This window comes from Bos taurus, chromosome 6 (assembly GCF_002263795.3).
Source record: "Bos taurus isolate L1 Dominette 01449 registration number 42190680 breed Hereford chromosome 6, ARS-UCD2.0, whole genome shotgun sequence".
Taxonomy (NCBI): domain Eukaryota; kingdom Metazoa; phylum Chordata; class Mammalia; order Artiodactyla; family Bovidae; genus Bos; species Bos taurus.
In genome coordinates this window covers 36,114,329-36,138,885 of record NC_037333.1, presented here as the reverse complement: position 1 = coordinate 36,138,885, position 24,557 = coordinate 36,114,329, and the positions used below count along the sequence as shown (strand labels likewise).

Here is a 24,557-nt window from a genome sequence, read left to right as displayed (position 1 = left end):
TGAAAAAGGAAGACACTGAGGGTGTTGAGAACAGTAATCTGACTTGACTTTGCCTAGAATCGGTCCACGGGGAAGCTAGAAGACCACTTTGGAGGCTGTGGGAATAAAGATGGATTTTGAATATATTCTGAAGGTGGGGCCAGTTGGTTTTCCTCATTGTTGGATGTACTTTGAAATAAAGAGAGGAAAAAGTGGAAGGGTAAAGCTGCATTTATGAAATGAGGAAAACTGTATGGGGAAGTAGGGAGGAAGGTGGGCAGAGTCAGGGATTGTGGGGAATTAGGCTTTAAATATGTTAAAAATGAGATGTCTATTAGACATCCAAGTGGAGGTTCAGGCAGCAAGCTGAAGAGGAGAATCAGGAATCAGGGGGCCCAAAATTGAGGCTAAAAGAACTGTGCATATTTCATCTCAAAGACAGATGATACTGACTTTTTGATATTTCTCTTTTTCTAGATCGAGAGTCTCCTTGCCATGTGAAGCTCCTGCGAACACAGAAAGTCGTCTATATCAGTTGTGGAGAAGAACATACAGCAGTTCTTACAAAAGTAAGGAACTTCAGTATTCTGGTTTGTTCTGTGGTACTTTTATAATAAGGATGAGTATCATTACTTGATTATTTTTGATAAGGTCTTTTATAGAGAGTAGGAATAGTGTATAAACATAAAAATAGTTCAATATATATAACCTTGAAATACATATAGAAATATTCTGTGTTCCTAAGCTGGAATCAACATTGCAGGTAGAGATACCAATAACCTCAGATATGCAGATGATACTACGCTTATGGCAGAAAGTGAAGAGTGAGTAAAGAGCCTCTTGATGAAGGTGAAAGAGGAGAGTGAAAAAACTGTCTTAAAACTCAGCATTAAAAAAATGAAGATCATGGCATCTGGTCCTATCACTTCATGGTAAATAGATGGGGATACAATGGAAACAGTGAGAAACTTTATTTTTTTGGGCTCCAAAATCACTGTGGATGATGACTACAGCCATGAAATTAAAAGATACTTGCTCCTTGAAAGAAAAGCGATGACAAACCTAGACAGCATATTAAAAAGCAGAGATATTACTTTGCCAACAAAGATCCATCTAGTCAAAGCTATGGTTTTTCCAGTAGTCATGTATGCATGTGAGAGTTGGACCATAAATAAAGCTGGGCACCGAAGAATTGATGCCTTCCAACTGTCGTGCTGAAGAAGACTCTTGAGAGACTCCCTTTGACAGCAGAGAGATCAAACCAGTCAATTGTAAAGGAAATCAATCCTGAATATTCATTGGAAGGACTGATGCTGAAGCTGAAGCTCCAATACTTTGACCACCTCATGGGAAGAGCCAAATCATCGGAAAAGATCCTGATGCTGGCAACGATTGAAGGCAGGGTGAGATGGTTGGATGGCATCACTGACTCAATGAACATGAGTTTGAGCAAACCCTGGAAAATGGTGAAGGATAGGGAAGCTTGGAGGGCAGCAGTCCATGGGGTCACAAAGAATTGGACGTGACTGAGCGACTGAATGACGAAAAAAGAAAGAGCAATGTAATTAATGTTTTAAAATTATTCAACCTATTTCTTTTGCTTCTAAGACAGTCACATCTGGAGAGAATGAAAAAGTATTTTTGTGTTGAACAAACTGTTAAAGATTTACTTTAATAAAATGCTTTAGTATTTGTAAGTACAGCTGCTAAAAAAAATCTTAGGAGTCTGTGGAGTATGTAATTTCTTACATATGAATGGTCATGTAAAGTTCATCTCATTTCACCTACCTTTTTCTTCTTTTTTTGTATTCCTGTTTATTAACATTGTTGTACTTTTAAACTACTTTTAAAATTTATATATAGATGACACACATTCCCTTGAGCAATACTGTCTTTGTTCCATAAAGATGTAGTCTTAAATTCTTTTTTAAAAATTCTCTTTTCTATTTAGAGAACATTCCAAAGAAGTGATTTGTCTAAGAGTCAAGTGGGCATAGTGTTCTTGTACAGACTGTTGTGATATTAATGTTGTATACAGAAGTTAGAGGAGTGTATCCAAACTCAGAGACACAGTGCACTTATGTGGTGTTTGCTCCTTGTTAGAGTGGAGGTGTGTTTACCTTTGGTGCTGGTTCCTGTGGGCAACTTGGACATGATTCTATGAATGATGAGGTCAACCCAAGAAGAGTTCTGGAGCTGATGGGCAGTGAAGTCACTCAAATTGCTTGTGGCAGGTGAGTGCTCCTAAGAACTTCCTTAGATCTATTAAGACTCAGAAATGGATCTTGTCTTTGTAGTGATGTGGCTACTCCTAACCAGTGTTGTTTTAAGAAATCAACTGCATGCATACCTATGGTGAAAATTTGGAGAGAGTTCAATCTGAGCGGGGTGTGGCAAGGAAGGGTTTTAGAGAAGCAGAGCTACATGGGGCTAGTATAGTTCTTTGGGGATAAAGAATAGCATGACATGAGGGAGACATGTAGAAAGGAAAGTGAGAGAGCCTCAAAGAAATCTTGGAAATTTTTCTGATTTTCCCCACCTCTTTCTGTTCATCCCCAATGCAGTAGGCCCTTAAACTCTTTCCAGGTCTTACCACCATCCCAATGACCTAGGGTATCAGTGAAGGGCAGTATTATGAAGATCCAGGACTGCAAAAATAAGCACATGTAAACATGAGGGGGTAGGCTTCTGGGGTCACCTGTAGGAATTGCTGTGCTCACGTATGGTTGTTAAAAGTCAGTGTGTGTATTCATTCATTATCAGTAGAAACAATGCTGTTGGGTTAATTCACATTGTTTTCCCCTAGACAACACACCCTAGCCTTTGTGCCTTCTTCTGGACTCATCTATGCATTTGGTTGTGGAGCCAGAGGTCAGTTAGGAACTGGACACACTTGTAACGTCAAGTGCCCTTCTCCTGTGAAAGGTTACTGGGCTGCCCACAGTGGCCAGCTTTCAGCCAGAGCTGGTAAGAGTGATGCTTATTGGAATTTAATGGTGTTTTAAGTGCTAAAAACACTTGTTATAGAACATGTATTATTTTATTTTTTAACCTTGAGGTCTTTTGGAGGGAATAAATACAAGATATTCTAAAAGTCAACAAATACTTGAGCACTTACTAACTACGGTTGAGATTCTAGAGAATAAAGCAAAAATTCTATTTTGGCCATAAGGATTTTGATTGTGGTGTATCCATTTTATTTACTATTGTTGCTGATAATGAAAGTTCATATTTATTGAAGGCTTAACCAAGTTCCATTACCATGCTAAGCACTGAAAACAACCTTAAAAACTAGTAGTTATTATCCCCATGTTGGAGAGGAGGAAACTGAATCTTATGGAGGTTAAGTAGCTTGCCCGAAATAATGTAGATTCTGGGAACAGAATTTAAACCCAGGCCTGCTTCTTTCTAAAACCTGTGTTCTTTTAAAAATTTTACAGTTTAAAAAAGTTGCACTCCATTTACAGGTATCACAAAATATTGGCTATATTCCCTGTGTTGTACAAAACATCCTTGTAGGCTATCTCACACTCAGTAGATTGTACCTAGCACCCCCCACAACTCTGTATTGCCCCTCCCCACACTGCCTGCCATTGGTGACCACTAGGTGGTTCTCTGTGAACTTTAAAGCCAGTGCTTTTAATGCTTGAATTCTTGTTACCTTCCGTTTATGATTGCTATTTTGGTCACAATATGACATGATTTTTTTTCATGCCATTTCTATTTCTTAAAGAATAGTTAAGTAACACAGTGTTCATTTCACTGGAAATCAAAATAAGGCAGTTGTTCAGTAAGAGTGACTTGAAGCAATAAATCCAGAAGCTTAAATGGAGATGGAGAGTCATTACAAAGAACTGTGATTTAATAACTGATTTCGATTTTGAAGTGGCACTATAATGTGGCACAGTTATGGCTTAATCAGAATTTTAACAGTAACAACCATAAGTACCCTTCTGGAGTATGAGAAACTTAAGTACAGGGCGGGCCTCCCTGATAACCCGGTTGGTAAAGAATCCACCTGCAATGCAGGAGACCCCGGTTCAGAGTCATTTCCTGTTTGTAAACCTGGCATATAGCACAGGGTCTGGCACAAACTTTTCACTCAATAAATATTCATGGAATGAATATATGAGCATCTAAGAATGTAGTGGAACTTGAAATGTAAAATAAACAAAATTTTGTTTTGATCATGTTCCCCAAAGTGGAAAAATGGCTAGGTGTCCTCTTATCTATCATTTATAAATTTCTTTTTCTCTAAGGCATTGTACTCATGTTAGGGAAGCATATATTTAAGAAATACACCAATTTTTAAAAACTCCAGTATGTAGGTTAATTTTAAACCACAAAGTTTTCAAAGTTTAATTACAGGATAAAACTTATAATGTAAGTAGGTGAATTTTAATTTGTTATATAAATGCTGGTTTTAGGAACCTTCGTGGTAATTTGGGAGCACAGTGTTCAGGAGAGAGGAAGTTTGAGGTGTGTCTTAAAGGATGGTTTGGAGTTAGCCAGGTAGAGGACAATGGAGGGGTAGGCTGTGGTGAGTACCATGGAACTGCGGGTACCAGGAGCACCTTTCCATCATGCTCTAGGGGGCGCCATTCCTGGAGAACACAGTGTGCTCTGGGCGTGGTAGAAGGGACAGGCATGGAGCTATGCTGCCAAGTCGCTTCAGTCGTGTCCGACTCTGTGCGACCCCATGGACTGCAGCCTACCAGGCTTTTCCATCCATGGGATTCTCCAGGCAAGAACACTGGAGTGGGTTGCCATTTCCTTCTCCAGTGCATGAAAGTGGAAAGTGAAAGTGAAGTCACTCAGTCGTGTTTGACTCTTAGCGACCCCATGGACTGCAGCCTACCAGGCTCCTCCATCCATGGGGTTTTCCAGGCAACAGTACTGGAGTGGGGTGCCATTGCCTTCTCCCATGGAGCTATGAGGTGCTGCTATTAGAGGAGCCATTAGAATTGAGTGAGACGGTGGTGTGAGAGTGTCGCTGTGGGCACAGTGAGATGGGAGGCAAAGTGGAAGCAGGACATGGAGGTCCATCCATCTGGTGAGCTTCATCTGGAAGTGGCTGCAGACCTCCACACTCAGATGCTGTAAGTGGTGTCTTAGCTGACATTACGGTTTATAGTAGTGACTGTTTTAAACTTCAGTGTCATGACAGAGTTAGAATGAAAAAATAAAAACGAGGTCAGGACTAGCTGGCAGTTGGCAGGAGGAAGAGGGGGTTAGAGTGGAAGATACAGTTTTATATGTTTAGTTTTAACTGAGGTAGAAACAGTCCTGGGAAGAGAGCCAGGAGAGGAGGTTTTTTACTTCTCTGACATAATTAAATGGATAGGAAACCACTCGGAAACATATTTGGAATGTTAGAAAAGGGGATCAAGGAAAAAGTTTAATTGTTGAAAAACATGCTCTTGAAAATTTTTTGACAGATCGCTTTAAATATCATATTGTTAAGCAGATCTTCTCTGGAGGAGACCAGACTTTTGTACTTTGCTCCAAATATGAGGTAAAATTTTCTTTTGACTGTTATCTTGGGGGTGGAATAATGGTGAACCAATATTTATTTTAATAAATAATAATTACATGAGAGAAGCATTATTCTTTGTTTCTACCAATTTTATATTATTAAAATAAGCTGACAAAACTGAAGTAATCTCCATTTTATTTCCTTGAAGTGCCAATAATTTTCTTGGTATTTAATCACAGAGTTCTACTTTATAACTGAAAATTATTTATTTATATCTAGATGTGTCCCAAAAGAGATTTAAGGAGGCCTCAGAGAATTCATACTAACTTTGGGATTATTTGACTTTCTATTGTTTCCTTCCCTAAGTAGCAACAAATGCTAGGTATTTGAGAACTCACTGTGCTTGTTTGATGTGATTGAGTATATACTAAATATAAGAGATGCCATTCAGATATCCTTTATTATTTATCGTCTGCTTATAAAACCACACGAAAATTTCCCTCAGGTTGTCTCCTGCATCCCTGTGGTGGGCGAATGACATTCTCTTAGGGTTGGAGGTGGAAGAGAACGTGGGCTAAGTGTCTGTGTTGTTGTTCAGTTGCTAAGTTATGTCCGACTCTGCGACCAAGTGGACCTCAGCACACCAGGCTCCCCTGTCCTTCAGTATCTCCCAAAGTTTGCTCAGACTCATGCCTGTTGAGTCGGTGATGCTGTCTGTGACAGGGCTTTAATTCATTCCCCTCTTTCTGGATGAGAAAAATCATTCTGAAATGAGCACCACAGGTTTGTTTCCTGTCCTCTACACCCTGCTGCTCTTACGCTTCTCTCCTCTCCCCCTCCCTTCCCTTCAAGCCCTGACCCTTCTTTTATTCAGTCAGCGCTTGGGGAGGATTAGCCATATGTAGTGCATTGATCCTCATCCTCCCCTGGAGGAGCAGGGAAGGGCTGGTGGTGATGACAAAGGAATCAGAGTAGGTTGGGAAGAAAAATGAAGTTCTGTGGACACAAGGTGCCCTGTTAGTGCTGGAAACTCCCCATTACTCTGATACTGTGCCATCTCTCGACACATGATATCCTTGCCTTCTAGTCAGTATCGTTCTCTGACTTTGATAGAAAAGGTTGTGGTGGAGTCTGAGGCTGCAGGTTGGGTAGCTGATACTGACGTTAGATATTATCCAGGTCAGGATGCTGCAGAAGGTTCTGTTGAGTGCAGCCATCTGGACTGAGTTGGAGCTGTTGCCTCAGACCTATTTTAGGCCCAGCTTCAGTGCTTCACAGAGAAACCTTGAGAAAAGCTGAAACTATTCTTCGTTTCTTTAACATGCCAATGAAGCAAAATATGAAAAGCCCTGAATCTTGGTAGGATAGTTACTTTGTGTCCACAAGTAGTACAGTCTGAAGTATTCCTTTCTCTAAGAAAGTGGTTTGATTAACCAACTTTAATTTTCCTGTGAAATTCAGCATAAAACTTAGTTTCATTCCTTTTATAAATATGGTATCTTATATATGTAGTTGAATTTTAAATTGAACTGTAATTAACATTGTTGGAACCAGAAAACAAAACATTGATGAGAAGGAAGTGAAAGTAGCATATTGTTGTAGAAACAGGGCAGGTTAAAGTTTAAACAACTGGAAGAGTGGTATGCATTAAATATGTAAGATAAAGAAAAAAGCAACTGAAAATAGAATATGACTTAGAAACGTATTGCTCTTTCTTATAAACACTGAAACCTGTACACTTTTATTTAAGCTATTAAGCCTAGGTATTTGTTTAGGTACAGAGATTGGTCAAAAAATGTGTTTACTCTGTTACCATGACATGAAGAATCTCTTAATGACCCAAGAAAAAGCATCTGTGTAGTGACATACTCCATTTTTATAAGACACTCTTAAGATTTACTTCTATTCAGTTCAGTCCTCAGTCGTGTCCGACACTTTGCGACCCCATGGACTGCGGCATGCCAGGCTTCCCTGTCCATCACCAACTCCCAGAGCCTACTCGAACTCATGTCCATTGAGTCAGTGATGCCATCCAACCATCTCATCCTCTGTTGTCCCCTTCTCCTCCCGCCTTCAATCTTTCCCAGCATAAGAGTCTTTTCCAATGAGTTGTTTCTTTGCATCAGGTGGCCAAAGTATTGGAGTTTCAGCTTCAGCATCAGTCCTTCCAATGAATATTCAGGACTGATTTCCTTTAGGATTGACTGTTTTGATCTCCTTGCAGTCCAAGGAACTCTCAAGAGTCTTCTCCAACACCACTGTTCAAAAGCATCAATTCTTCGGCGTTCAGCTTTCTTCACAGTCCAACTCTCACATCCATACATGACTACTGGAAAAACCATAGCTCTGACTAGACGGACCTTAGTTGGCAAAGTAATGTCTCTGCTTTTTAATAAGCTATCTAGGTTGGTCATAGCTTTTCTTCCAAGGAGCAAGCGTCTTTTAATTGCATGGCTGCAGTCACCATCTGCAGTGATTTTGGAGCCCCCCAAAATAAAGTCTGTCACTGTTTCCCCATCTATTTGCTATGAAGATGGGACCAGATGCCATGATCTTAGTTTTCTGAATGTTGAGTTTTAAGCCAACTTTTTCTCTTCTCTTTCACTTTCATCAAGAGGCTCTTGAGTTCTTTGCTTTCTGCCATAAGGGTGGTGTCATCTGCATATCTGAGGTTATTGATATTTCTCCCAGCAATCTTGATTCCAGCTTGTACTTCATCCAGCCCAGCATTTCACATAATGTACTCTGCATATACGTTAAATAAGCAGAGTGACAGTATGCAGCCTTGATGTGCTTCTTTCCCGATTTGGAACCAGTCTGTTGTTCCATGTCCAGGTCTAACTGTTGCCTCCTGACCTGCATACAGATTTCTCAGGAGGCAGGTCAGGTGGTCTGGTATTCCCATCTCGTTTAAGAATTTTCCACAGTTTGTTGTGATCCACACAAAGGCTTTGGTGTAGTCAATAAAGCAAAAGTAGATGTTTTTCTAGAACTCTTGCTTTTGCAATGATCCAGTGGATGTTGGCAATTTGATCTCTGGTTCCTCTGTCTTTTCTAAAACCAGCTTGAGCATATGGAAGTTCACGGTTCATGTATTGTTGAAACCTGGCTTAGAGAATTTTGAACATTGCTTTGCTAGCATGTGAGATGAGTGGAATTGTGCAGTAGTTTGAACATTCTTTGGCATTGCTTTTCTTTGGGATTGGAATGAAAACTGACCTTTTCCAGTCCTATGGCCACTGCTGAGTTTTCCAAATTTGCTGGCATATTGAGTGCAGCACTTTCACAGCATCATCTTTTAGGATTTGAAATAGTTCAACTGGAACTCCATCACCTCTACTAGCTTTGTTTGTACTGATGCTTCCTAAGGCCCACTTGACTTCGCATTCAGGGATATCTGGCTCTAGGTGAGTGATCACATCATCGTGGTTATATGGGTCATGAAGATCTTTTTTGTGTATCTTTGTTGTGATCTCTTCTGTGTATTCTTTCCACCTCTTTTTAATCTTTTCTGCTTCTGATAAGTCCGTACCATATCTGTCCTTTATTGTGCTCATCTTTGCATGAAATGTTGTCTAGGTAGTTCTAGTTTTCTTAAAGAGATCTCTAGTCTTTCCCATTCTATTGTTTTCCTCTATTTCTTTGCATTGATCACTGAGGAAGGCTGCTTTATCTCTGCTTGCTATTCTTTGGAACTCTACGTTCACATGGGTATATTTTTCCTTTTCTCCTTTGCCTTTTGCATCTCTTCTCTTCACAGCTATTTGTAAGGCCTCCTCAGACAACCATTTTGCCTTTTTACACTTCTTTTTCTTGGGGATGGTCTTGATCCCTGCCTCCTGTACAATGTCATGAACCTCAGTCAATAGTTCTTCAGGCACTCTGTCTATCAGATTTAATCTCTTGAATCTATTTGTCACTTCCACTGTATAATCATAAGGGATTTGATTTAGGTCATACCTGAATGGTCTCGTGGTTTTCCCTACTTTCTTCAATTTAAGTCTGAATTTGGCAATAGGAGTTCATGATCCGAGCCATAGTCAGCTCCCAGTCTTGTTTTTCTGACTGTATAGAGCTTCTCCATCTTTGCCTGCAAAAAACATAATCAATCTGATTTCAGTATTGACCATCTGGTGACGTCCATGTGTAGCATCTTCTCTTGTGTTGTTGGAAGAGGGTGTTTGCTATGACCAGTGCATTCTCTTGGGAAAACTCTGTTAGCCTTTGCCCTGCTTCATTTTTTACTCCAAGGCCAAATTTGCCTGTTACTCCAGGTAATTCTTGACTTCCTACTTTTGCATTCCACTCCCCTATAATGAAGAGAACATCGTTTTGGATGTTAGTTCTGGAAGGTTGGTCTTGTAGGTCTGGTAGGTCTTCATGGAACTGCTCAGCTTCAGTTTCTTCAGCATTACTGATTGGGGCATAGACTTGGATTACTGTGATATTGAATGGTTTGCCTTGGAAATGAACAGATTATTCTGTCGATTTTGAGATTGCACCGAAGTACTGCATTTTGAACTCTTTTGTTAATTATTGTGTTAATTATTGGGGTCGCAAAGAGTCAGACATGACTGAGCAACTAAATTGAGTGCTGTTTTATATTACACACCTAGTATTTATTTATCTTATGAATTGAAGTATGTGCTTTCTGACTGCCTATTGCCAATCCCCGATCCCCTCACCCCCTGCCTCTGGTAATAACAAATCGATCTCTTTTTTCTATGAGCTTTTTTGTTTTATTTTTAAGTATATTAATTTACAACACTATTTTAATTCCTGGTACACAACATAGTGATTTATATTTCTATAATTTTGAAATGATCACCACAACGAATCTAGCTACCATCTGTCACCACGCAAATATACTACATAATTAATGACTAAGACCTAGGAGTCTTAAAAAGACACCAGTATCTCCAGAGATTCTGATTTAACTTGTTTAGAGTGTAACTTGGCGTTCAGGATTTTTGAAAGCTCTGGTGATCCAAAGTGCAGCCAGAGTTGGATACACTGACCTACACCAATTTTTTCTTTGAGGCTGTACGTAATTCTAAGGCATGGAAAATCAGTGCTTTTTCTTGGGTCTTTATGTTTGATTTTGAGATTGTAGTTTATCCAAGGCATCTGTGGTTTGTTGGACTTGGGGTGAAGAATGAGAAAACAGTAACATGTTTATATTTTAAGTATGTGTTTGTGTCTGTGTTCAGCTGCTCCTTGGAGTGGGGGAAGCAATTAAAATTTACATAATGACTGGTTTTAAGACCATGGTGGAGAGATAGTCTTGTTTGTGTGTTCTCAAGTGTCTGTTTTGTCTTACAGTTTTTCTCTATGCAGTTCAAGATGGCTTTTGTTCTCTTAACAGATTTCTGTGGTCATTTTTGTTACAACACTTATCAAAAACCAGATGATCATAAACTTTGGCAAACGTCTCTAGTCTGTTACATGCCCTCTTCCTTTCCCCTTATAATGCTGTCTTAACTCATCACTCAGAAAATAACCAAGAAAATTTACTTTGATAGTTGTGTTTTTATGATCATCTGGTTAATGTTTTAATATTGCTTTTCCCCTCTCTTCTAGTGACAAGTACGGGAGACATAAAGCACTTTAAATTTTTCTCTAGTTCTAGATCATGATTAGATTTGGGGAAAATAAGTTGAAAAACAGCAATTTTAGGAAAAGTGCTTATTATGTAGCACTGTGCAGCATTTGGGGATTTAAAGGCCATTATTGATATGTCTTTTATCTTTATTATGAATTTATAGCTGTGTACTTTGAGCAAGACATTAAGAGGCATTACATTTTCACAGATTATTTACAATATAGATGGTATAGACTTTTTATAATGCATATTGTTGGAGTTTGGTGAACAGTTAAGCAAATGATTAGTAATTTAAAAACCCTGATGTTATGGTGATTCAAAGCAGAGGGAGAAAGAAATCTGAAGCGGTCCTCTTGGTGTGGTTTCTCTGGGGAGGGTACTGAAGGGCCATCCTGGCTCCACAGCGCCCCATGAGGTCGGCTGAGGCACTGAGCTGCAGTTCAGCTTCCCCTTCTTCCCGATCCTGCCTCCTTCATCCTCAGGAAATATTCTAGAACTCCTCCCAACCCCAAACTTCAAACATAAATCTCAGGTTCAGAGTCTGTTTCCCGGGTGTAAATCCTTATGGAGGCAGGGGGGCTGAGGCCTGGCACCACGTCCCCAGCTGCCACTGACAGGAAGGGAGTGAGGCCAGCGCCCAGGGCAGTTCCTGGAGGTCAGTGCAGCTCGGGCAGTCCAGAGCTTACACTGAGGCAGCTGGTGGGGTGAGTGGTCCGTTCTGGAGGGAGAGAGGATCTGGGTGGCGCACCCCCGCTCCTGTACATAAGTGAAACACAAAGTGGGAGATATATGGGGAAAGGGAGATGAGAAAAAGTCCCTGCTGTTCCGTAATATTTTTTTTGCTGTCATATTTAATCCCTCAGAATTCTTCTCCTGCTGTTGACTTCAGGATGATGAACCAAGCACATTACACCAGTTTAATAAATGATGAAACCATAGCAGTTTGGAGACAAAAGCTCTCAGAACACAACAATGCAAATACAATCAAGTATGTGGTTGCTTGTTTTCAGTTCTTTTCAAAGTGTATTGGAATTTCCAACTTAGTGATTTTCCCCTACTTCCATCTTGAGGTTGTGAATATAAATGGCGTTTTGCATTTGAGGGGTCATTTTTTGGGCACACATCTGGTGCCCTTAGCCTGAAATAATGTAGTAAGTTGTTCTCCCCATTTTCTTACAAGGTGTATTCCTCAACGTGCTTTGTTTGGACCTTAAAAATCCTAACTGATGAAGCCCTGAGTTGGCCTTTCTGCCAAGAAAGCTTAGTGTTATTGTTGTTTAATTCCAAGAGTTTTCTTCATATGCTTGTTCTGAAGCATTCCAATCTAAGCTTATTTTATTTAATCAGAATAATTTAGCATTTTCATACTCAAACTGATTACATGAGATAGAGAAAAAAGTACAGTTAAAGGATTGAGTCCTTTCAGCAAGTGTATTTCATTCTTAAAAAAGGTTTTTTTTTTAATTTATATATATATGTTTTTAATTTTTATATTTTTACACATTGTATTGGCTTTCCTCAGTTTTTCCATTTTTCGACAGAAGCTGATTCTTGGGTATGAATGAATCCGATTGTGTACTAGGTGATAGTTGTTCCCAGATACGTATATAAAGCATTTTACTTTATGAAATAGATTGTAGGGGGGCAAATTGCCTGAGCCCTTGGACACACCAGCTTTTTGAGTGGGGGATCATTGGGAATGCCCGAGAGCACCTCTGTGACAGTCCTCAGAAGCCCTCTAAGCTTGGTGACTCTGCCAGGGAGTTCAGTCTGGAAGGGGCAGAGAACAGGCTGGGAGGACTAGACTCACTGGGAAGATAGTGGTGTAGGGGCACTGAGACTCCCTTGGCTGGGACTTTACTAGTTCTGTTTTCTTATTTACAAGCAATAGGATATAAGGAATGATCTCCAAAGATCCTTCCTGACCTGGCTCCTGTGATTAACAGAAGTTAACTGTGATCCCCTCCTCGACTGTATATTTGTTTTGTTCCTTCCCTTTTCCTTATACTAAATAAAAGGGTTCAAGCTTCCTGACATGTAGTATCACTGTGGGTCCTCAGAAACTAGCAGTTTCCCCCCAGAAAATCTGAGTAATAGGAATAAAAACTTAACTTCACTCATTTGTAGTTTCTTTCTAAGATGGGCAATAAAACAGAAGGAAGTATTTGTTCAGTTATTAGTTTGCAGAGATACTTTCTGTGTTGGTAAAGAACAGCTCACCTTATCTTTTTTGGTTTTATTTTGGGTTCGTGTTTGGAGGTGAGGGGGGAAGTGTCTTAGACGGTTGGTGGGAGGAAAGTCCAAGGTCATTATTATTAGGCCTGAGAGTTTTCTTTTGGCAACTTTAATACTCTTTATTTTAACATGATTTACAGATAATGTAAGTTCTTGTCCGTTTTGAGACAGGACACTGTTTTCCAAGGCTTCACCTGGGTAAGAAGGAGCAGCTATTATGGAAACTCTGGAATAGAGGAGTAATATATTGCTGATGCTTAAATGACCATTTATTTATACTTATTAAAGACTTCTTTCCCGTTTTTCTTTCTGAGCAGTGGTGTTGTTCAGATATTATCTTCTGCGGCCTGTTGGAATGGAAGTTTTCTTGAGAAAAAGTAAGTGACTTAGTCTTAAAATACCCACATGTGATGCAGGTGCTTACTCAGCAAAGGCTGAGAAAGGCTTGTGTTCTCTCTGCTGGTGGTTGGCCTTAACTCAGTGGGTAAGCTTACGATTTGCACAGCAACAGAAGTGCCTGATGGTGGTGAGAGGACACCAGGAAGGGTAGTGCTGATTCATGCCTAGCTGGCAGAGAAGCAGATCACCAAGAGAGAGGCAGTATCTCAGAAAGGGTTGGTGTAATCAAAAGTAAGATTTTTCAGGCTATTCCAAGATGTTAATAATATTTGTTCTTAAATTCTTTTTTTTTAAAAAAAAATATATATTTTATTGAAGTGTAGTTGACTTTGCAATGTTTCAGGTACACAGCAAGGTGATTCAGTTATACAGATACACATATATTATTTTTGAAATTATTTTCCATCATAGGTTACTAAAAAATATTGACTATATTTCCCTCTGATATACAGTAGACCTTTCTTGCTTGTTGCGTATCTATTTTTAAATTAGAAATCTAACATTCTGTTCATACTAAGTCAGACAAGTCAAATCAAAATGTCAAAATTCTTTTAGTTAGGCAAGAATTCATACGTTTTCTAAAATATATATTATACATGTTTATATGTATATGTATACAAAAGCTCTTCTACTATACTTAATAAGGGCTTGAGAAAGAACAGAAAAAAAAGAGATGGAGAAGTTGGAGAACATAAACTAAATGAAACGGGACCATTGAATATGTAATAGAAAAAGTGAAACAAACTAGATAAAAGTAAAAAGATCATCATATAGTCCAGTTGTTTATAAACATGACTGCTCATTAGAAACATCTGGAGCTCTGGAGAAAAAAGCGATAACCTGAGCATTTGTAGTTTTCCAAAAGTTTCAAGCTAATTCTGATATGCCCCTGGATTTTTTAAAGTGATTACAGGTTTTTCTATTAGATCCTAGTTTTGTTGATATAGAATTTTATTATTTTTCTATTGACCAGTCATGATACAATGGTATTAAGTGAGTGATAGTTACATAGTCACAATAGCAAAAGATGTTAATCAGTTTTCACAATTAGTAGCCAAACAAAGAGAAGGAAATGGCAACCCACTCCAGTGTTCCTGCCTGGAGAATCCCAGGGACGGGGGAGCCTGGTGGGCTGCCGTCTGTGGGGTCGCACAGAGTCAGACACGACTGAAGTGACTTAGCAGCAGCAGCAGCAGCGTAGGTGCCATACTGATTCTGTCACTGTCTTATGTTACTTCACTGTTGTATGTGATGAATAAAAGAAATGTTTTGGCTTCTCACTACAATCTCAGTAGCTTCTGGTGTGAACAACTCAATCCAGAAATGATTTTCACTATATTGTAATTTCTGTTTAGGGTAGTATTCTTCAGTCTCAAAACAAAAATAAAAGATAATTACAATTGCAAGCCATAATGGGAGCATGATTAACTTAACAATATAAATAACTACAATTTGAGGGGAGTATCAAGCAGAATGATGTGGTAGGTGAAAGTGCATACATGCACTTGTTTTCATCCACCCAGCTAGTGTATGTCTTTTAGTTGGTGCTTTTAATCTATTTACATTTAAGGTAATTATTGATATGTATGATCCTATTACCATTTTCTTAATTATTTTGGATTAATTTTCTGTAGGTCTTTTCCTTCTCTTGTGTTTGCTGCCTAGAGACATTCCTTTGGCATTTGTTGTAAAGCTCGTTTGCTGATGCTGAATTCTCTTAACTTTTGCTTGTCTGAAAGCTTTTGATTTCTCTCTCAAATCTGAAGGAGAGTCTTGTGGGGTAGAGTATTCTTGGTTGAGGTTCTTCCCTTTTATCACTTTAAATGTATCATGCCATTCCCTTCTGGCTTGTAGAGTTTCACATCAGCAGATAGCCTGATGGGAGTTCCCTTGTGTGTTATTTGTCATTTTTCCCTTGTTGCTTTTAATATTTTATCTCTGGTCTTTAATTTTTGTCAGTTTGATTATTGTGTGTCTGGGTGTGCTCCTCCTTGGGTTTATCCTGCCTGGGACTCTCTGTGCTTCTTGGACTTGGTTGACTATTTCCTTTCCCATGTTTGGGAAGTTTTTAGCTATTATCTCTTCAAATATTTTCTCAGGTCCTTTCTCTACTCCTTCTGGGACCCCTATAATGCGAATGTTGGTGTGTTTAATGTTGTTCCAAATATCTCTTAGGCTGTCTTCATTTCTTTTCTTTCATTTTTCTATGTTCTGTTCTGTGGCAATGATTTCTACCATTCTGTCCTCCAGGTCATTTATTATTCTGCCTCATTACTCTGCAATTGATTCCTTCTAGTGTATTATTCATCTCTTTTTCTTTGTTCTTTAGTTCTTGTAGGTCTTTGGTAAACATTTCTTGCATCTTCTCAATCTTTGCCTCCATTCTTTTCCCAAGATCCTGAATCATATTCACTATCATTATTCTGAACTCTTTTTCTGGAAGATTGCCTGTCTCCACTTCATTTAGTTGTTGTTCTGAGATTTTACTTTGTCCCTTCATCTGGGATATAACTTTCTGCTCTTTCATGGTGATTAACTTTCTGTAACATGGTTTTTGTTTTAGCTGCTGTGAGACTGTGCTTCTTCTTGCTTCTTCTGTCTGCCCTCTGATGGATGAGGCTAAGAGGCTTATGTAAGCTTCTTGATGGTAGGGACTTGTGATGGGAAAAACTGCATCTTGCTCTGGTGAGCAGGACCTTGCTCAGTAAAGCTTTAATCCGATTATCTGCTGATGGGTGGGGTTGCACTCCTATCCTTGTAGTTTTTTGACCTGAGGCAACTTATCCCTGGGTCTAAAGCTGTATGGTAGGGTTAATAGTGGACTCCATGAGGGTTTACACCAAGGGGGACCTTGCAGTGCCCTTGTCCCTGTGGTGAGCCCCTGCTGACCCACACCTCCACCGGAGGCCCTCCAGCACTAGCAGGCAGTTTCGGTTCAGTCTTCGGTGGGGTCACTGCTCCTCTCCTCCCAGTCTTGGAAGGCATGCATTTTGTTTGTGCCCTCCAAGACCAGAATCTGTTTCCCCCAGTCCTCTGGAAGGCCTATAATCAAATCCTAGTGGCCCTGAAGGCCATATTCCATGGGGATTCCTAGTCCCTTAGTTGGATCTCCAGGCTGGGAAGCCTCACATGGGGTTCAGAACCTTCACAATAGTGTGAGACTTTCTTTTTTATTGTTGTTCTCCAGTCTGTGAGTCACCACCTGGCAGGTATGAGATTTGATTTTATTATGATTGCATCCCCACCTAACATCTTGCTGTGGTGGCTTTTTTGTCTTTGGACATGGGGTATCTTTTTTTGGTGGGTTCCGGCATCCTCCTGTTGATGGTCGTTCAACAGCTAGTTAAAATTTTGGTGATCTCACAGGAGGAGATGAGCGCATGTCCTTTTTACTCTGCCATCTTGAACTGGAAGTGGACAATTCTGTTCTTAAATTCGTATTTCTTTAAATAATCTCTCTGTTTCTTTGACTCCTTTCCCATGGTTTTTTCTTTCTCAAAAAAGAATGAATTTAGGGAAAGTTCCAAGAAGGCTCCAGGGATTCCTTGGACTCAGGGCCAGCCCAGCCTACCAGAAAATTGCATTTGGCCTAAACTCCCAGGTTGTAAATAGTGTTTCCTTGCTAGGCCTTATCCCCTCTGCAGATATTGTGGCCACAGAAGGGTCTCATCATGGGTTTTGATCTTTGGTGATCCCAAGTCCCAACCTTTTCATCATCCTTTTTCTGTCTGTGGCAAGGCTAATGAAATCCCATGAAGACAGACTTCAGTTCTGTGTGTCTTACCCCCTTACCCCCTCCCCAATTCTGTCCCTAACTGGGTTGTAAGAGGTTGCTTCAGGAACTCTGTTCAGTTACAATTAAAGATTGCAAAGTCATTTGTATCATTAGGGCAGCTGAAATGAGCTCATCCAACTAATTTCAGAATCAATACTTAGCCTTTTCCTCCAGGGAAAAAATTCTGTGTTGATGTTGGTCTTTTAGAACAGTGATTCTCAACCAGGCTGATTTGTTTCCCAGGGGACATTGAGCATTGTCTCTTGACATGTTTTGATTGTTACTGTGGTGGTGAGTATACTACTGGAATCTAGTGAGCAAAGGCCACGGGTGCTGCTAAGCATCTCACAATCCCACCCACCCAACAAAGAATTATCTGACAACCACAAAAGTCAGCAATCCCAAGGTTGAGAAACCTTATTCTAGAAGGACAATTTTTATGAAAGTTGGGAATGGCTTTTGTTAGATTGCTGCTGCTGCTGCTAAGGCGCTTCAGTCGTGTCTGACTCTGTGCGACCCCATAGACGGCAGCCCACCAGGCTCCCCCGTCCCTGGGATTCTCCAGGCAAGAACACTGGAGTGGGTTGCCATTTCCTTCTCCAATCCATGAAAGTGAAAAGTGAAAGTGAAGTCACTCAGTCGTGTCTGACTCCTAGCGACCCCATGGACTGCAGCTTACCAGGCGCCTCCATCCATGGGATTTGCCAGGCAAGAGTACTGGAGTGGGTTGCCATTGCCTTCTCCATTTGTTAGATTATCCAGCCTTAATTTGTTAGTTGCTCAGTGGTATCATGTCTGACTCTTTGCCACTGTATGGCCTGTGGCCTGCCAGGCTCCTCTGTCCATGAGATTTTCCAGGCAAGAATACTGGAGTGGGTTGCCATTTCTTCTCCAGGGGATCTTCCCCACCCAGGGATCAAACCCACATCTCCTGTGTCTCCTGAATTGGCGGGCAGATTCTTTACCCCTGAGCCACCTGGCAATTCCCAAAGACCAGTTTAACAAAGCATAAATACATGTAGATAAAGTCTTTTGATTTTTCTTAGCATAGCAGAAGGTACTTCTAAGCATACGGAAGGCTGCATATGGGATAGCAGAAACAATTTCTATGTTTTGGGCAAATTTATTTTTAGAACAATAGTGCAAAAGATTCAACAAACAGAAAGCCGAAGTAACTCCTCTTGATTGACAATTTATATGCATTGATCCCAATGCATATAATTATATAATTACAATTTTTTCACGTTAGGAACTCTGCTTCTGTTTTTATAAATTGTAATATTGCCAACAGATGACATTAAAACTATCTGAATATGTTTGTTACACATAAGCAGAAGTCTGTTTTGCAAATAGTTCTTTTGTAATTAGTAGATGTGGTATGTTTAAGAGTGGAAATTTAAGAGACATTCTTTAAATCTCTAAAAGGCTGAAAGTTTGTTTAAAACAGAAAAATGATTAGTTGTTAGGAAGTTAAAGACAGTTGTTGTTCAGTCATGTTTGACTTTTTGCGACCACATGGCTTGCAGCATGCCAGGCTGCCCTGTCCTTCACCATCTCCCAGAGTTTGCTCAAACTCAAGTCCATTAAGTTGGTGATGCCATCCAACCATCTTGTCCTCTGTTGTCCCCTTCTCCTCCCTCCGCCAACCTTTCCCAGTATCAGGGTCTTTCCCAATGAGTTGGCTGTTCTCATCAGGTGGCCAAAGTTTTGGAGCTTCAGCATCAATCCAAGGAATATTCAGGATAAAATTAGTCCTGGAGTAAATGTACTTATATTCCTTATGTTAACTGAGTAATACACTAACTTTGCATTTATTATAGATCCAATATTAAAAAAAAAACTTGCTTTGAACTTGATATTTGTTAATGAGTGGGCCACATTGCACAAGGGGTGTTTTTTGTACGTAGGCACAGCATCTGCCTTTGGTTCAAAGTACCACAATGACAGAAAGAGGCAAAAATACAAGAGTTAATCAGAAAAATAACATTCTGCCAATAAATTTCAAAAGAGTCTCACAGTACGATGATGATCCTTATACTTTAATGACTTAAATTATAAGATCATCTTGAAAAAGGGATTCAGAGAGATTTATTCTGTTGGGTTTCCCCAAAGTTAATGTTTTCGTGCATCTTGTCTGCCAGGTGAAATTTAGATTGGATCAGTATGTGCAAACTATATGTTGACTATTTTATAATTCATCCCTATCAGAATGTTTGCTTTGTTTTTCTTCTATTACATGTTTTTTTTTTTTTTTCTTTTTGTTTAGAATTGATGAGCATTTTAAAACAAGTCCCAAAATCCCTGGAATTGATCTGAACTCAACTAGAGTGTTATTTGAGAAGTTGATGAACTCTCAGCACTCCATGATTCTAGAACAGGTATTTTTTTACTTCTATAAAGTATATGCTTAAAATGCATTTTTGCATTGAAATAAGTCAACTTTCAAGAAGAAAAAAAAGAGTAAGATGAAAAGGCAAAAGTCTTGTATAAATGTTAACTCTGTAAAATACATTAGGAATTTGTCCTAACTTTAAATTTTCTATTTAGCTTAAAGTTTTCTAAGGAAATCCCCACCCCCTAGAGTATAAGGTTGGCAAGGGCAGGGACCTTTGGCTTTTCTTTTCACTGATGTATTCTGATTGCCCAGACTGGTGCCTGGCTCGTAGATGTTCCTGAGTGCATACTGAATGAATAAGAGTTGAGAGTCTCTCAAATAATTTATGAGTTTAGAGATCAGGTAATTAGATTGAATTTCTCATTACTCTTTTCTCTCATACAGATCTTAAATAGCTTTGAAAGTTGCCTGATTCCTCAGTTATCAAGTTCACCACCAGATGTTGAAGCGATGAGAATCTACTTAATACTCCCAGAGTTTCCCCTGCTCCAGGATTCCAAGTATTACATAACGTTGACTATCCCCCTGGCTATGGCCATTCTGCGGCTGGATACAAACCCCAGCAAAGTCTTAGGTGAATTTGCTGCACAGTACCGGAAGTTTCTGCTTTATATTTTATTAGTGTGACCATTGGCTCCTGTTGGATTGAGATCCAAGATTTGTTATCATTTAATACGCGTAACACTTAAACATTTCTTTCTTTGCTATTAATTTCTAATTTCAAGCCATATTTTCAGTTTAAACAAATTGAACCATTATTTAGGTTATTTGAAACAGTTTACACCAGACTTATCTTGATTTTTAAATATTCACAAAGTTAGATTATTTGACTTAATTTTTTTTCCTCCTGTGCTTGCTAGTGGTTAATAGTGTCTCAAGTATTACTGTCCATCTGTTGTTCTTTCTCTTATAATTAATTTAGGGGGTGGGAGTGAAATGAACATTGTGGTGTGATACACAGGTCTCCAGAAAAGGAGAGGAAGAAAATGACCTAGTGGAGACTTACCAAATGTTTGTTTTGTTTTTCTTTTTTAGGACAGTTGAGTCCACACTGATTTTTGCAGGCTACGGACACTTTGCTGAGATAAGAACCTTCCGTTCCTCAGTGAATTGGAGAGTGTCTCTCATGGGAGTAGCGCCTGAGATGTTTTTATTAATCAAATGCAGAAAATCTGTCACCTGGCTTTTTCTTTTCATTTATTTTTTTTTTCCTGGTAATTTTTTTTAGATGTTCACTGCAGCTCAGTAACTTCTGTGTTCCATATGGACTAGGCTGTTACTTGAGTATGGTCTCCCCTCGAGTAGAGACCTGTATTGCTCAGGATGGAATACTGTCTTTTCCGTATCGCTCCCATCTTTGTAGAAGATACAAACACAGAAATAATCATGAATATGTTAGTCCTTAATTTTTTTTAAGCTCACAAGCTCTTTGGGGTATATTTTCTCAGGTATTTTAGTAAACTGTGAGATAGAGATGGCAATCTCTGAAGGAATATTACCTGACTTTTAAGTTTTTTTTAAATTATTTTATTATTATTTATTATTTTAATTTTCTCAGAGAGAATAGCACAAAAAGATCAGAATAGTTCAGTGTTACACTTAGTTTTTAAATTCTAATCATAGAAATTGAAAAGAATACTTCAAAGAAGAGAAAACACTGCAAGTAACCATCACACAAATTCACGATGATCAATATTTTGCCCTTTTAGTTTTCTCCATTCTCCCTACCACTACCTTGTAATCTTTTCTGGAATACACTTGAAAAATCTTGGACATTCTATTACTTCATCCTATAAGTATGTCAGTGTGACTGAGTTTGTTTCTGACAAAGTAAAACCAGTGGTATAGTCTTCTTGTCTGGTTATAAGAAAGTATTGTTTGTTAAGAAACAGAAATATGTAGTTTTTCAACTCATGATGCCTCTTGAAAGGAAGGACTGGCTGCCATATTTGGTGCTGCATCTGGGTGTGTGGTCCTCGGCATCTCTGGTGCAGGACCTAAGTGGGGGCTGAGAAGGGGGCTGAAAGGCCAGGATCTGTGGATGCTCCTGCCCAAAGTATACGCCTGAGCATCTTGACCACAAATGTCCTTGAGACTGAAATTTTAGATTAGCCTTCTGATTGAGTCCTTGAGGGAAACAATCAGATGAAGCTTTATAAAAAAGCTCCAAGGCTCTCCTGCAGCCACCACTGTCTCTGGAAATGCTTTAATGGATTCTTTTTAAAGTCAGTTTTGGGAAACTGTGTTTTAGACTAATGCTTATCTTCTAGCTGGAGCAGTTTTTAGTTAGTAGACAGAAGACATACATACTTGATCAAGATCACATGTTGAAATATATCTTTTTTTTCTTTTCTAAAGATAACTGGTGGTCTCAGGTATGCCCGAAATACTTCACGAAACTGGTAAACCTCTATAAAGGTGCAGTCGTTTATCTGCTGAGAGGAAGAAAGACATTCTTAATCCCTGTACTGTTTAACAATTATATTACAGCAGCTCTCAAGCTCTTGGAGAAGTTGTACAAGGTAAGCATAGAGAAGACCCAGAGGGGAGAGGGGTGGAGAGAGAGTAGGATGAAATGATCTACCCGCATGTTCAGTGGGAAGCTCTTTTCCAGGCATCTGGGTCTTAACTGTCCTTGTTTCGTTCTTCATCAGGTAAATCTTAAAGTGAAACATGTGGAATATGACACATTTTACATTCCTGAGATTTCCAGTCTCGTGGACATTCAGGAAGACTACCTCATGTGGTTCTTGCATCAAGCAGGAATGGTAAGAATTCATGTGAAGCATATCTTAAAGCTTTACTCTTTTCTCAGAGCACAAGGACAAGAAAAAAAAATCTGAGCTCTATAATTTGTCCTTGACTTTGATGTTAATGTCACACCTGTGCTTTATTGACTGGCTTTTTCATTCTTAAAACACTGAAGTACTTTGAGTAATCATAAGTACTCATAAGCAGTCGACTACAAATGGGTAGTCACCCGAATGGCATAATTTTAATTAGTTGCCAACATTAAAAAAAAATCAAGGTATCTGAAGTAGTCAAACTCATAGAAACATAAAGTAGAAAAGTGGTTGCCAGGGTCTAGTGAGGAGAAATTGAAGAGTTTTTTTTAATGGGTTTAGACCTTTTTTAAAAAATGAAGTATAGTTGATTTATAATATTGTGTTAGTTTCAGGTACACAGCAAAGTGATTCATCTTTCTATATCTATAACTATGTTCCTTTTCAGATTATTTTCCCTTATAGAGTATTACAAAATATTGAGTATAATTCCCTGTGCTATTACAGTAGGTCCTTGTTATCTGTTTTGTATATAGTGGTGTGTACATGTTAATCTCAGACTCCTAATTTATCCTTCCCCCACCATGCCCGTTTGGTAACCATGAATTTGTTTTCTAAGTCTGTGAGTGTGTGTTATAAATATGTCCATTTGTATCAATTTTTAGATTCCACATGTAAGTGAAATCACGTGATACTTGTCTTTTTCTGTGTGGTTTACTTAGTATAATAATCTCTAGGACTTTCAGTTTTGCAGGATGAAAAAATTCTGGAGATTCATTGCACAATAATGGAAATGTATTTGAGACTAATGAATCTAACACGGTAAAGATGGTAAACTTTGTGTCTTTTACCACAATTTAAAAAGTCAAGGAACATAAAATGAATTTCTGGCCTTTCTTGAGACCTGGAAGACCTGGCAGCATGACCTGTCTCCCAGATGGTGCCAGCTGGCTGGAGTTCAATAGGGGCTCTTTAGATGTGGCTTATACATGCCAGAGTCCCCACTGCAGTTTGATTTTGACATTGAGGAAAGGATCATTTGCTATTATCTTCATCTAACAGCTAGTCAACTTGAGTTATCTTATGTCAGCTGCCTGAACCCTACAGGATGCCTGGTTTGGGATTATGTGTGTGAAAATGTCACATATCCCTGACCTAGTTCTCGCTTACATTACAACTGTGGGTTTGCCTGCCACCCTTGAGTTGGCTATATAGTTTGTTTGTAGACTGGCTTGGGATATATGCAAGGCTTTTTAGGATCACCCATCTGTGGATTATGTATAAATTTGAGTGATGTCAGAAAACAGAGTGATTATATGGTTATTTAGTGAAGCCATGCAGAGCAGACACATTTGAGATGAGTCCTTGCCAATTTAACAGTTTGATCACTGACATTTAGGCAATATTTTCCTATACCCTGCAGGGATTTTGGAGGTCAGTTTTTGTCATTGTTTAGTCACTAAGTTGTGTCCAACTCTTTTTTTGACCCTGTGGACTGTAGCCTACCAGGCTCTTCTGTTCATGGGATTTCCCAGGCAAAAATACTAGAGTGGGTTGCATTTCCTTCTCAAGAGGATGTTCCCTAACCCAGGGATTGAACCCACATCTCCTACATTGGCAGGTGGATTCTTAATTACTGAACTACCAGGGAAGTCCTTTGGAGGTCAGTAGTGGTTTTCCAAAAGCAAGTCATTTAAATAGGTTTCTTTAAGGAAGATTTTTTTCTTTGTCAAATACCAGATGATCAATGCTGGAGACTATTGAGTGTTTTAATATGGGTTTTGATTGCCTTAAAAAGCCAAAATACTTTTCAGAAAAGTGGATAAATCTTCTAAATGGATTTACGTAGGCATGGAAGCTAGCAATGAACTCTGTTTTCATCTGCTAATTTAGAAGTTGTAAGCAGACAAACT

General features: G+C 39.2%; 1 protein-coding gene across 5 annotated transcripts in view; it reads left to right on the top strand.

Moving 5' to 3' along the window:
• The window catches only part of HERC3 (HECT and RLD domain containing E3 ubiquitin protein ligase 3), a 198,430-nt gene that overhangs the window by 111,692 nt on the left and 62,181 nt on the right, over positions 1-24,557 (top strand). For all 5 annotated transcript variants that reach the window (XM_059887450.1, NM_001083663.1, XM_015471555.3 and 2 more), the window contains 10 exon segments: positions 457-548; positions 2,083-2,213; positions 2,786-2,946; positions 5,418-5,494; positions 11,921-12,045; positions 13,610-13,669; positions 19,733-19,844; positions 20,246-20,435; positions 22,220-22,383; positions 22,516-22,629. In XM_059887450.1, the coding sequence (XP_059743433.1) occupies positions 457-548; positions 2,083-2,213; positions 2,786-2,946; positions 5,418-5,494; positions 11,921-12,045; positions 13,610-13,669; positions 19,733-19,844; positions 20,246-20,435; positions 22,220-22,383; positions 22,516-22,629 (1,226 nt within the window).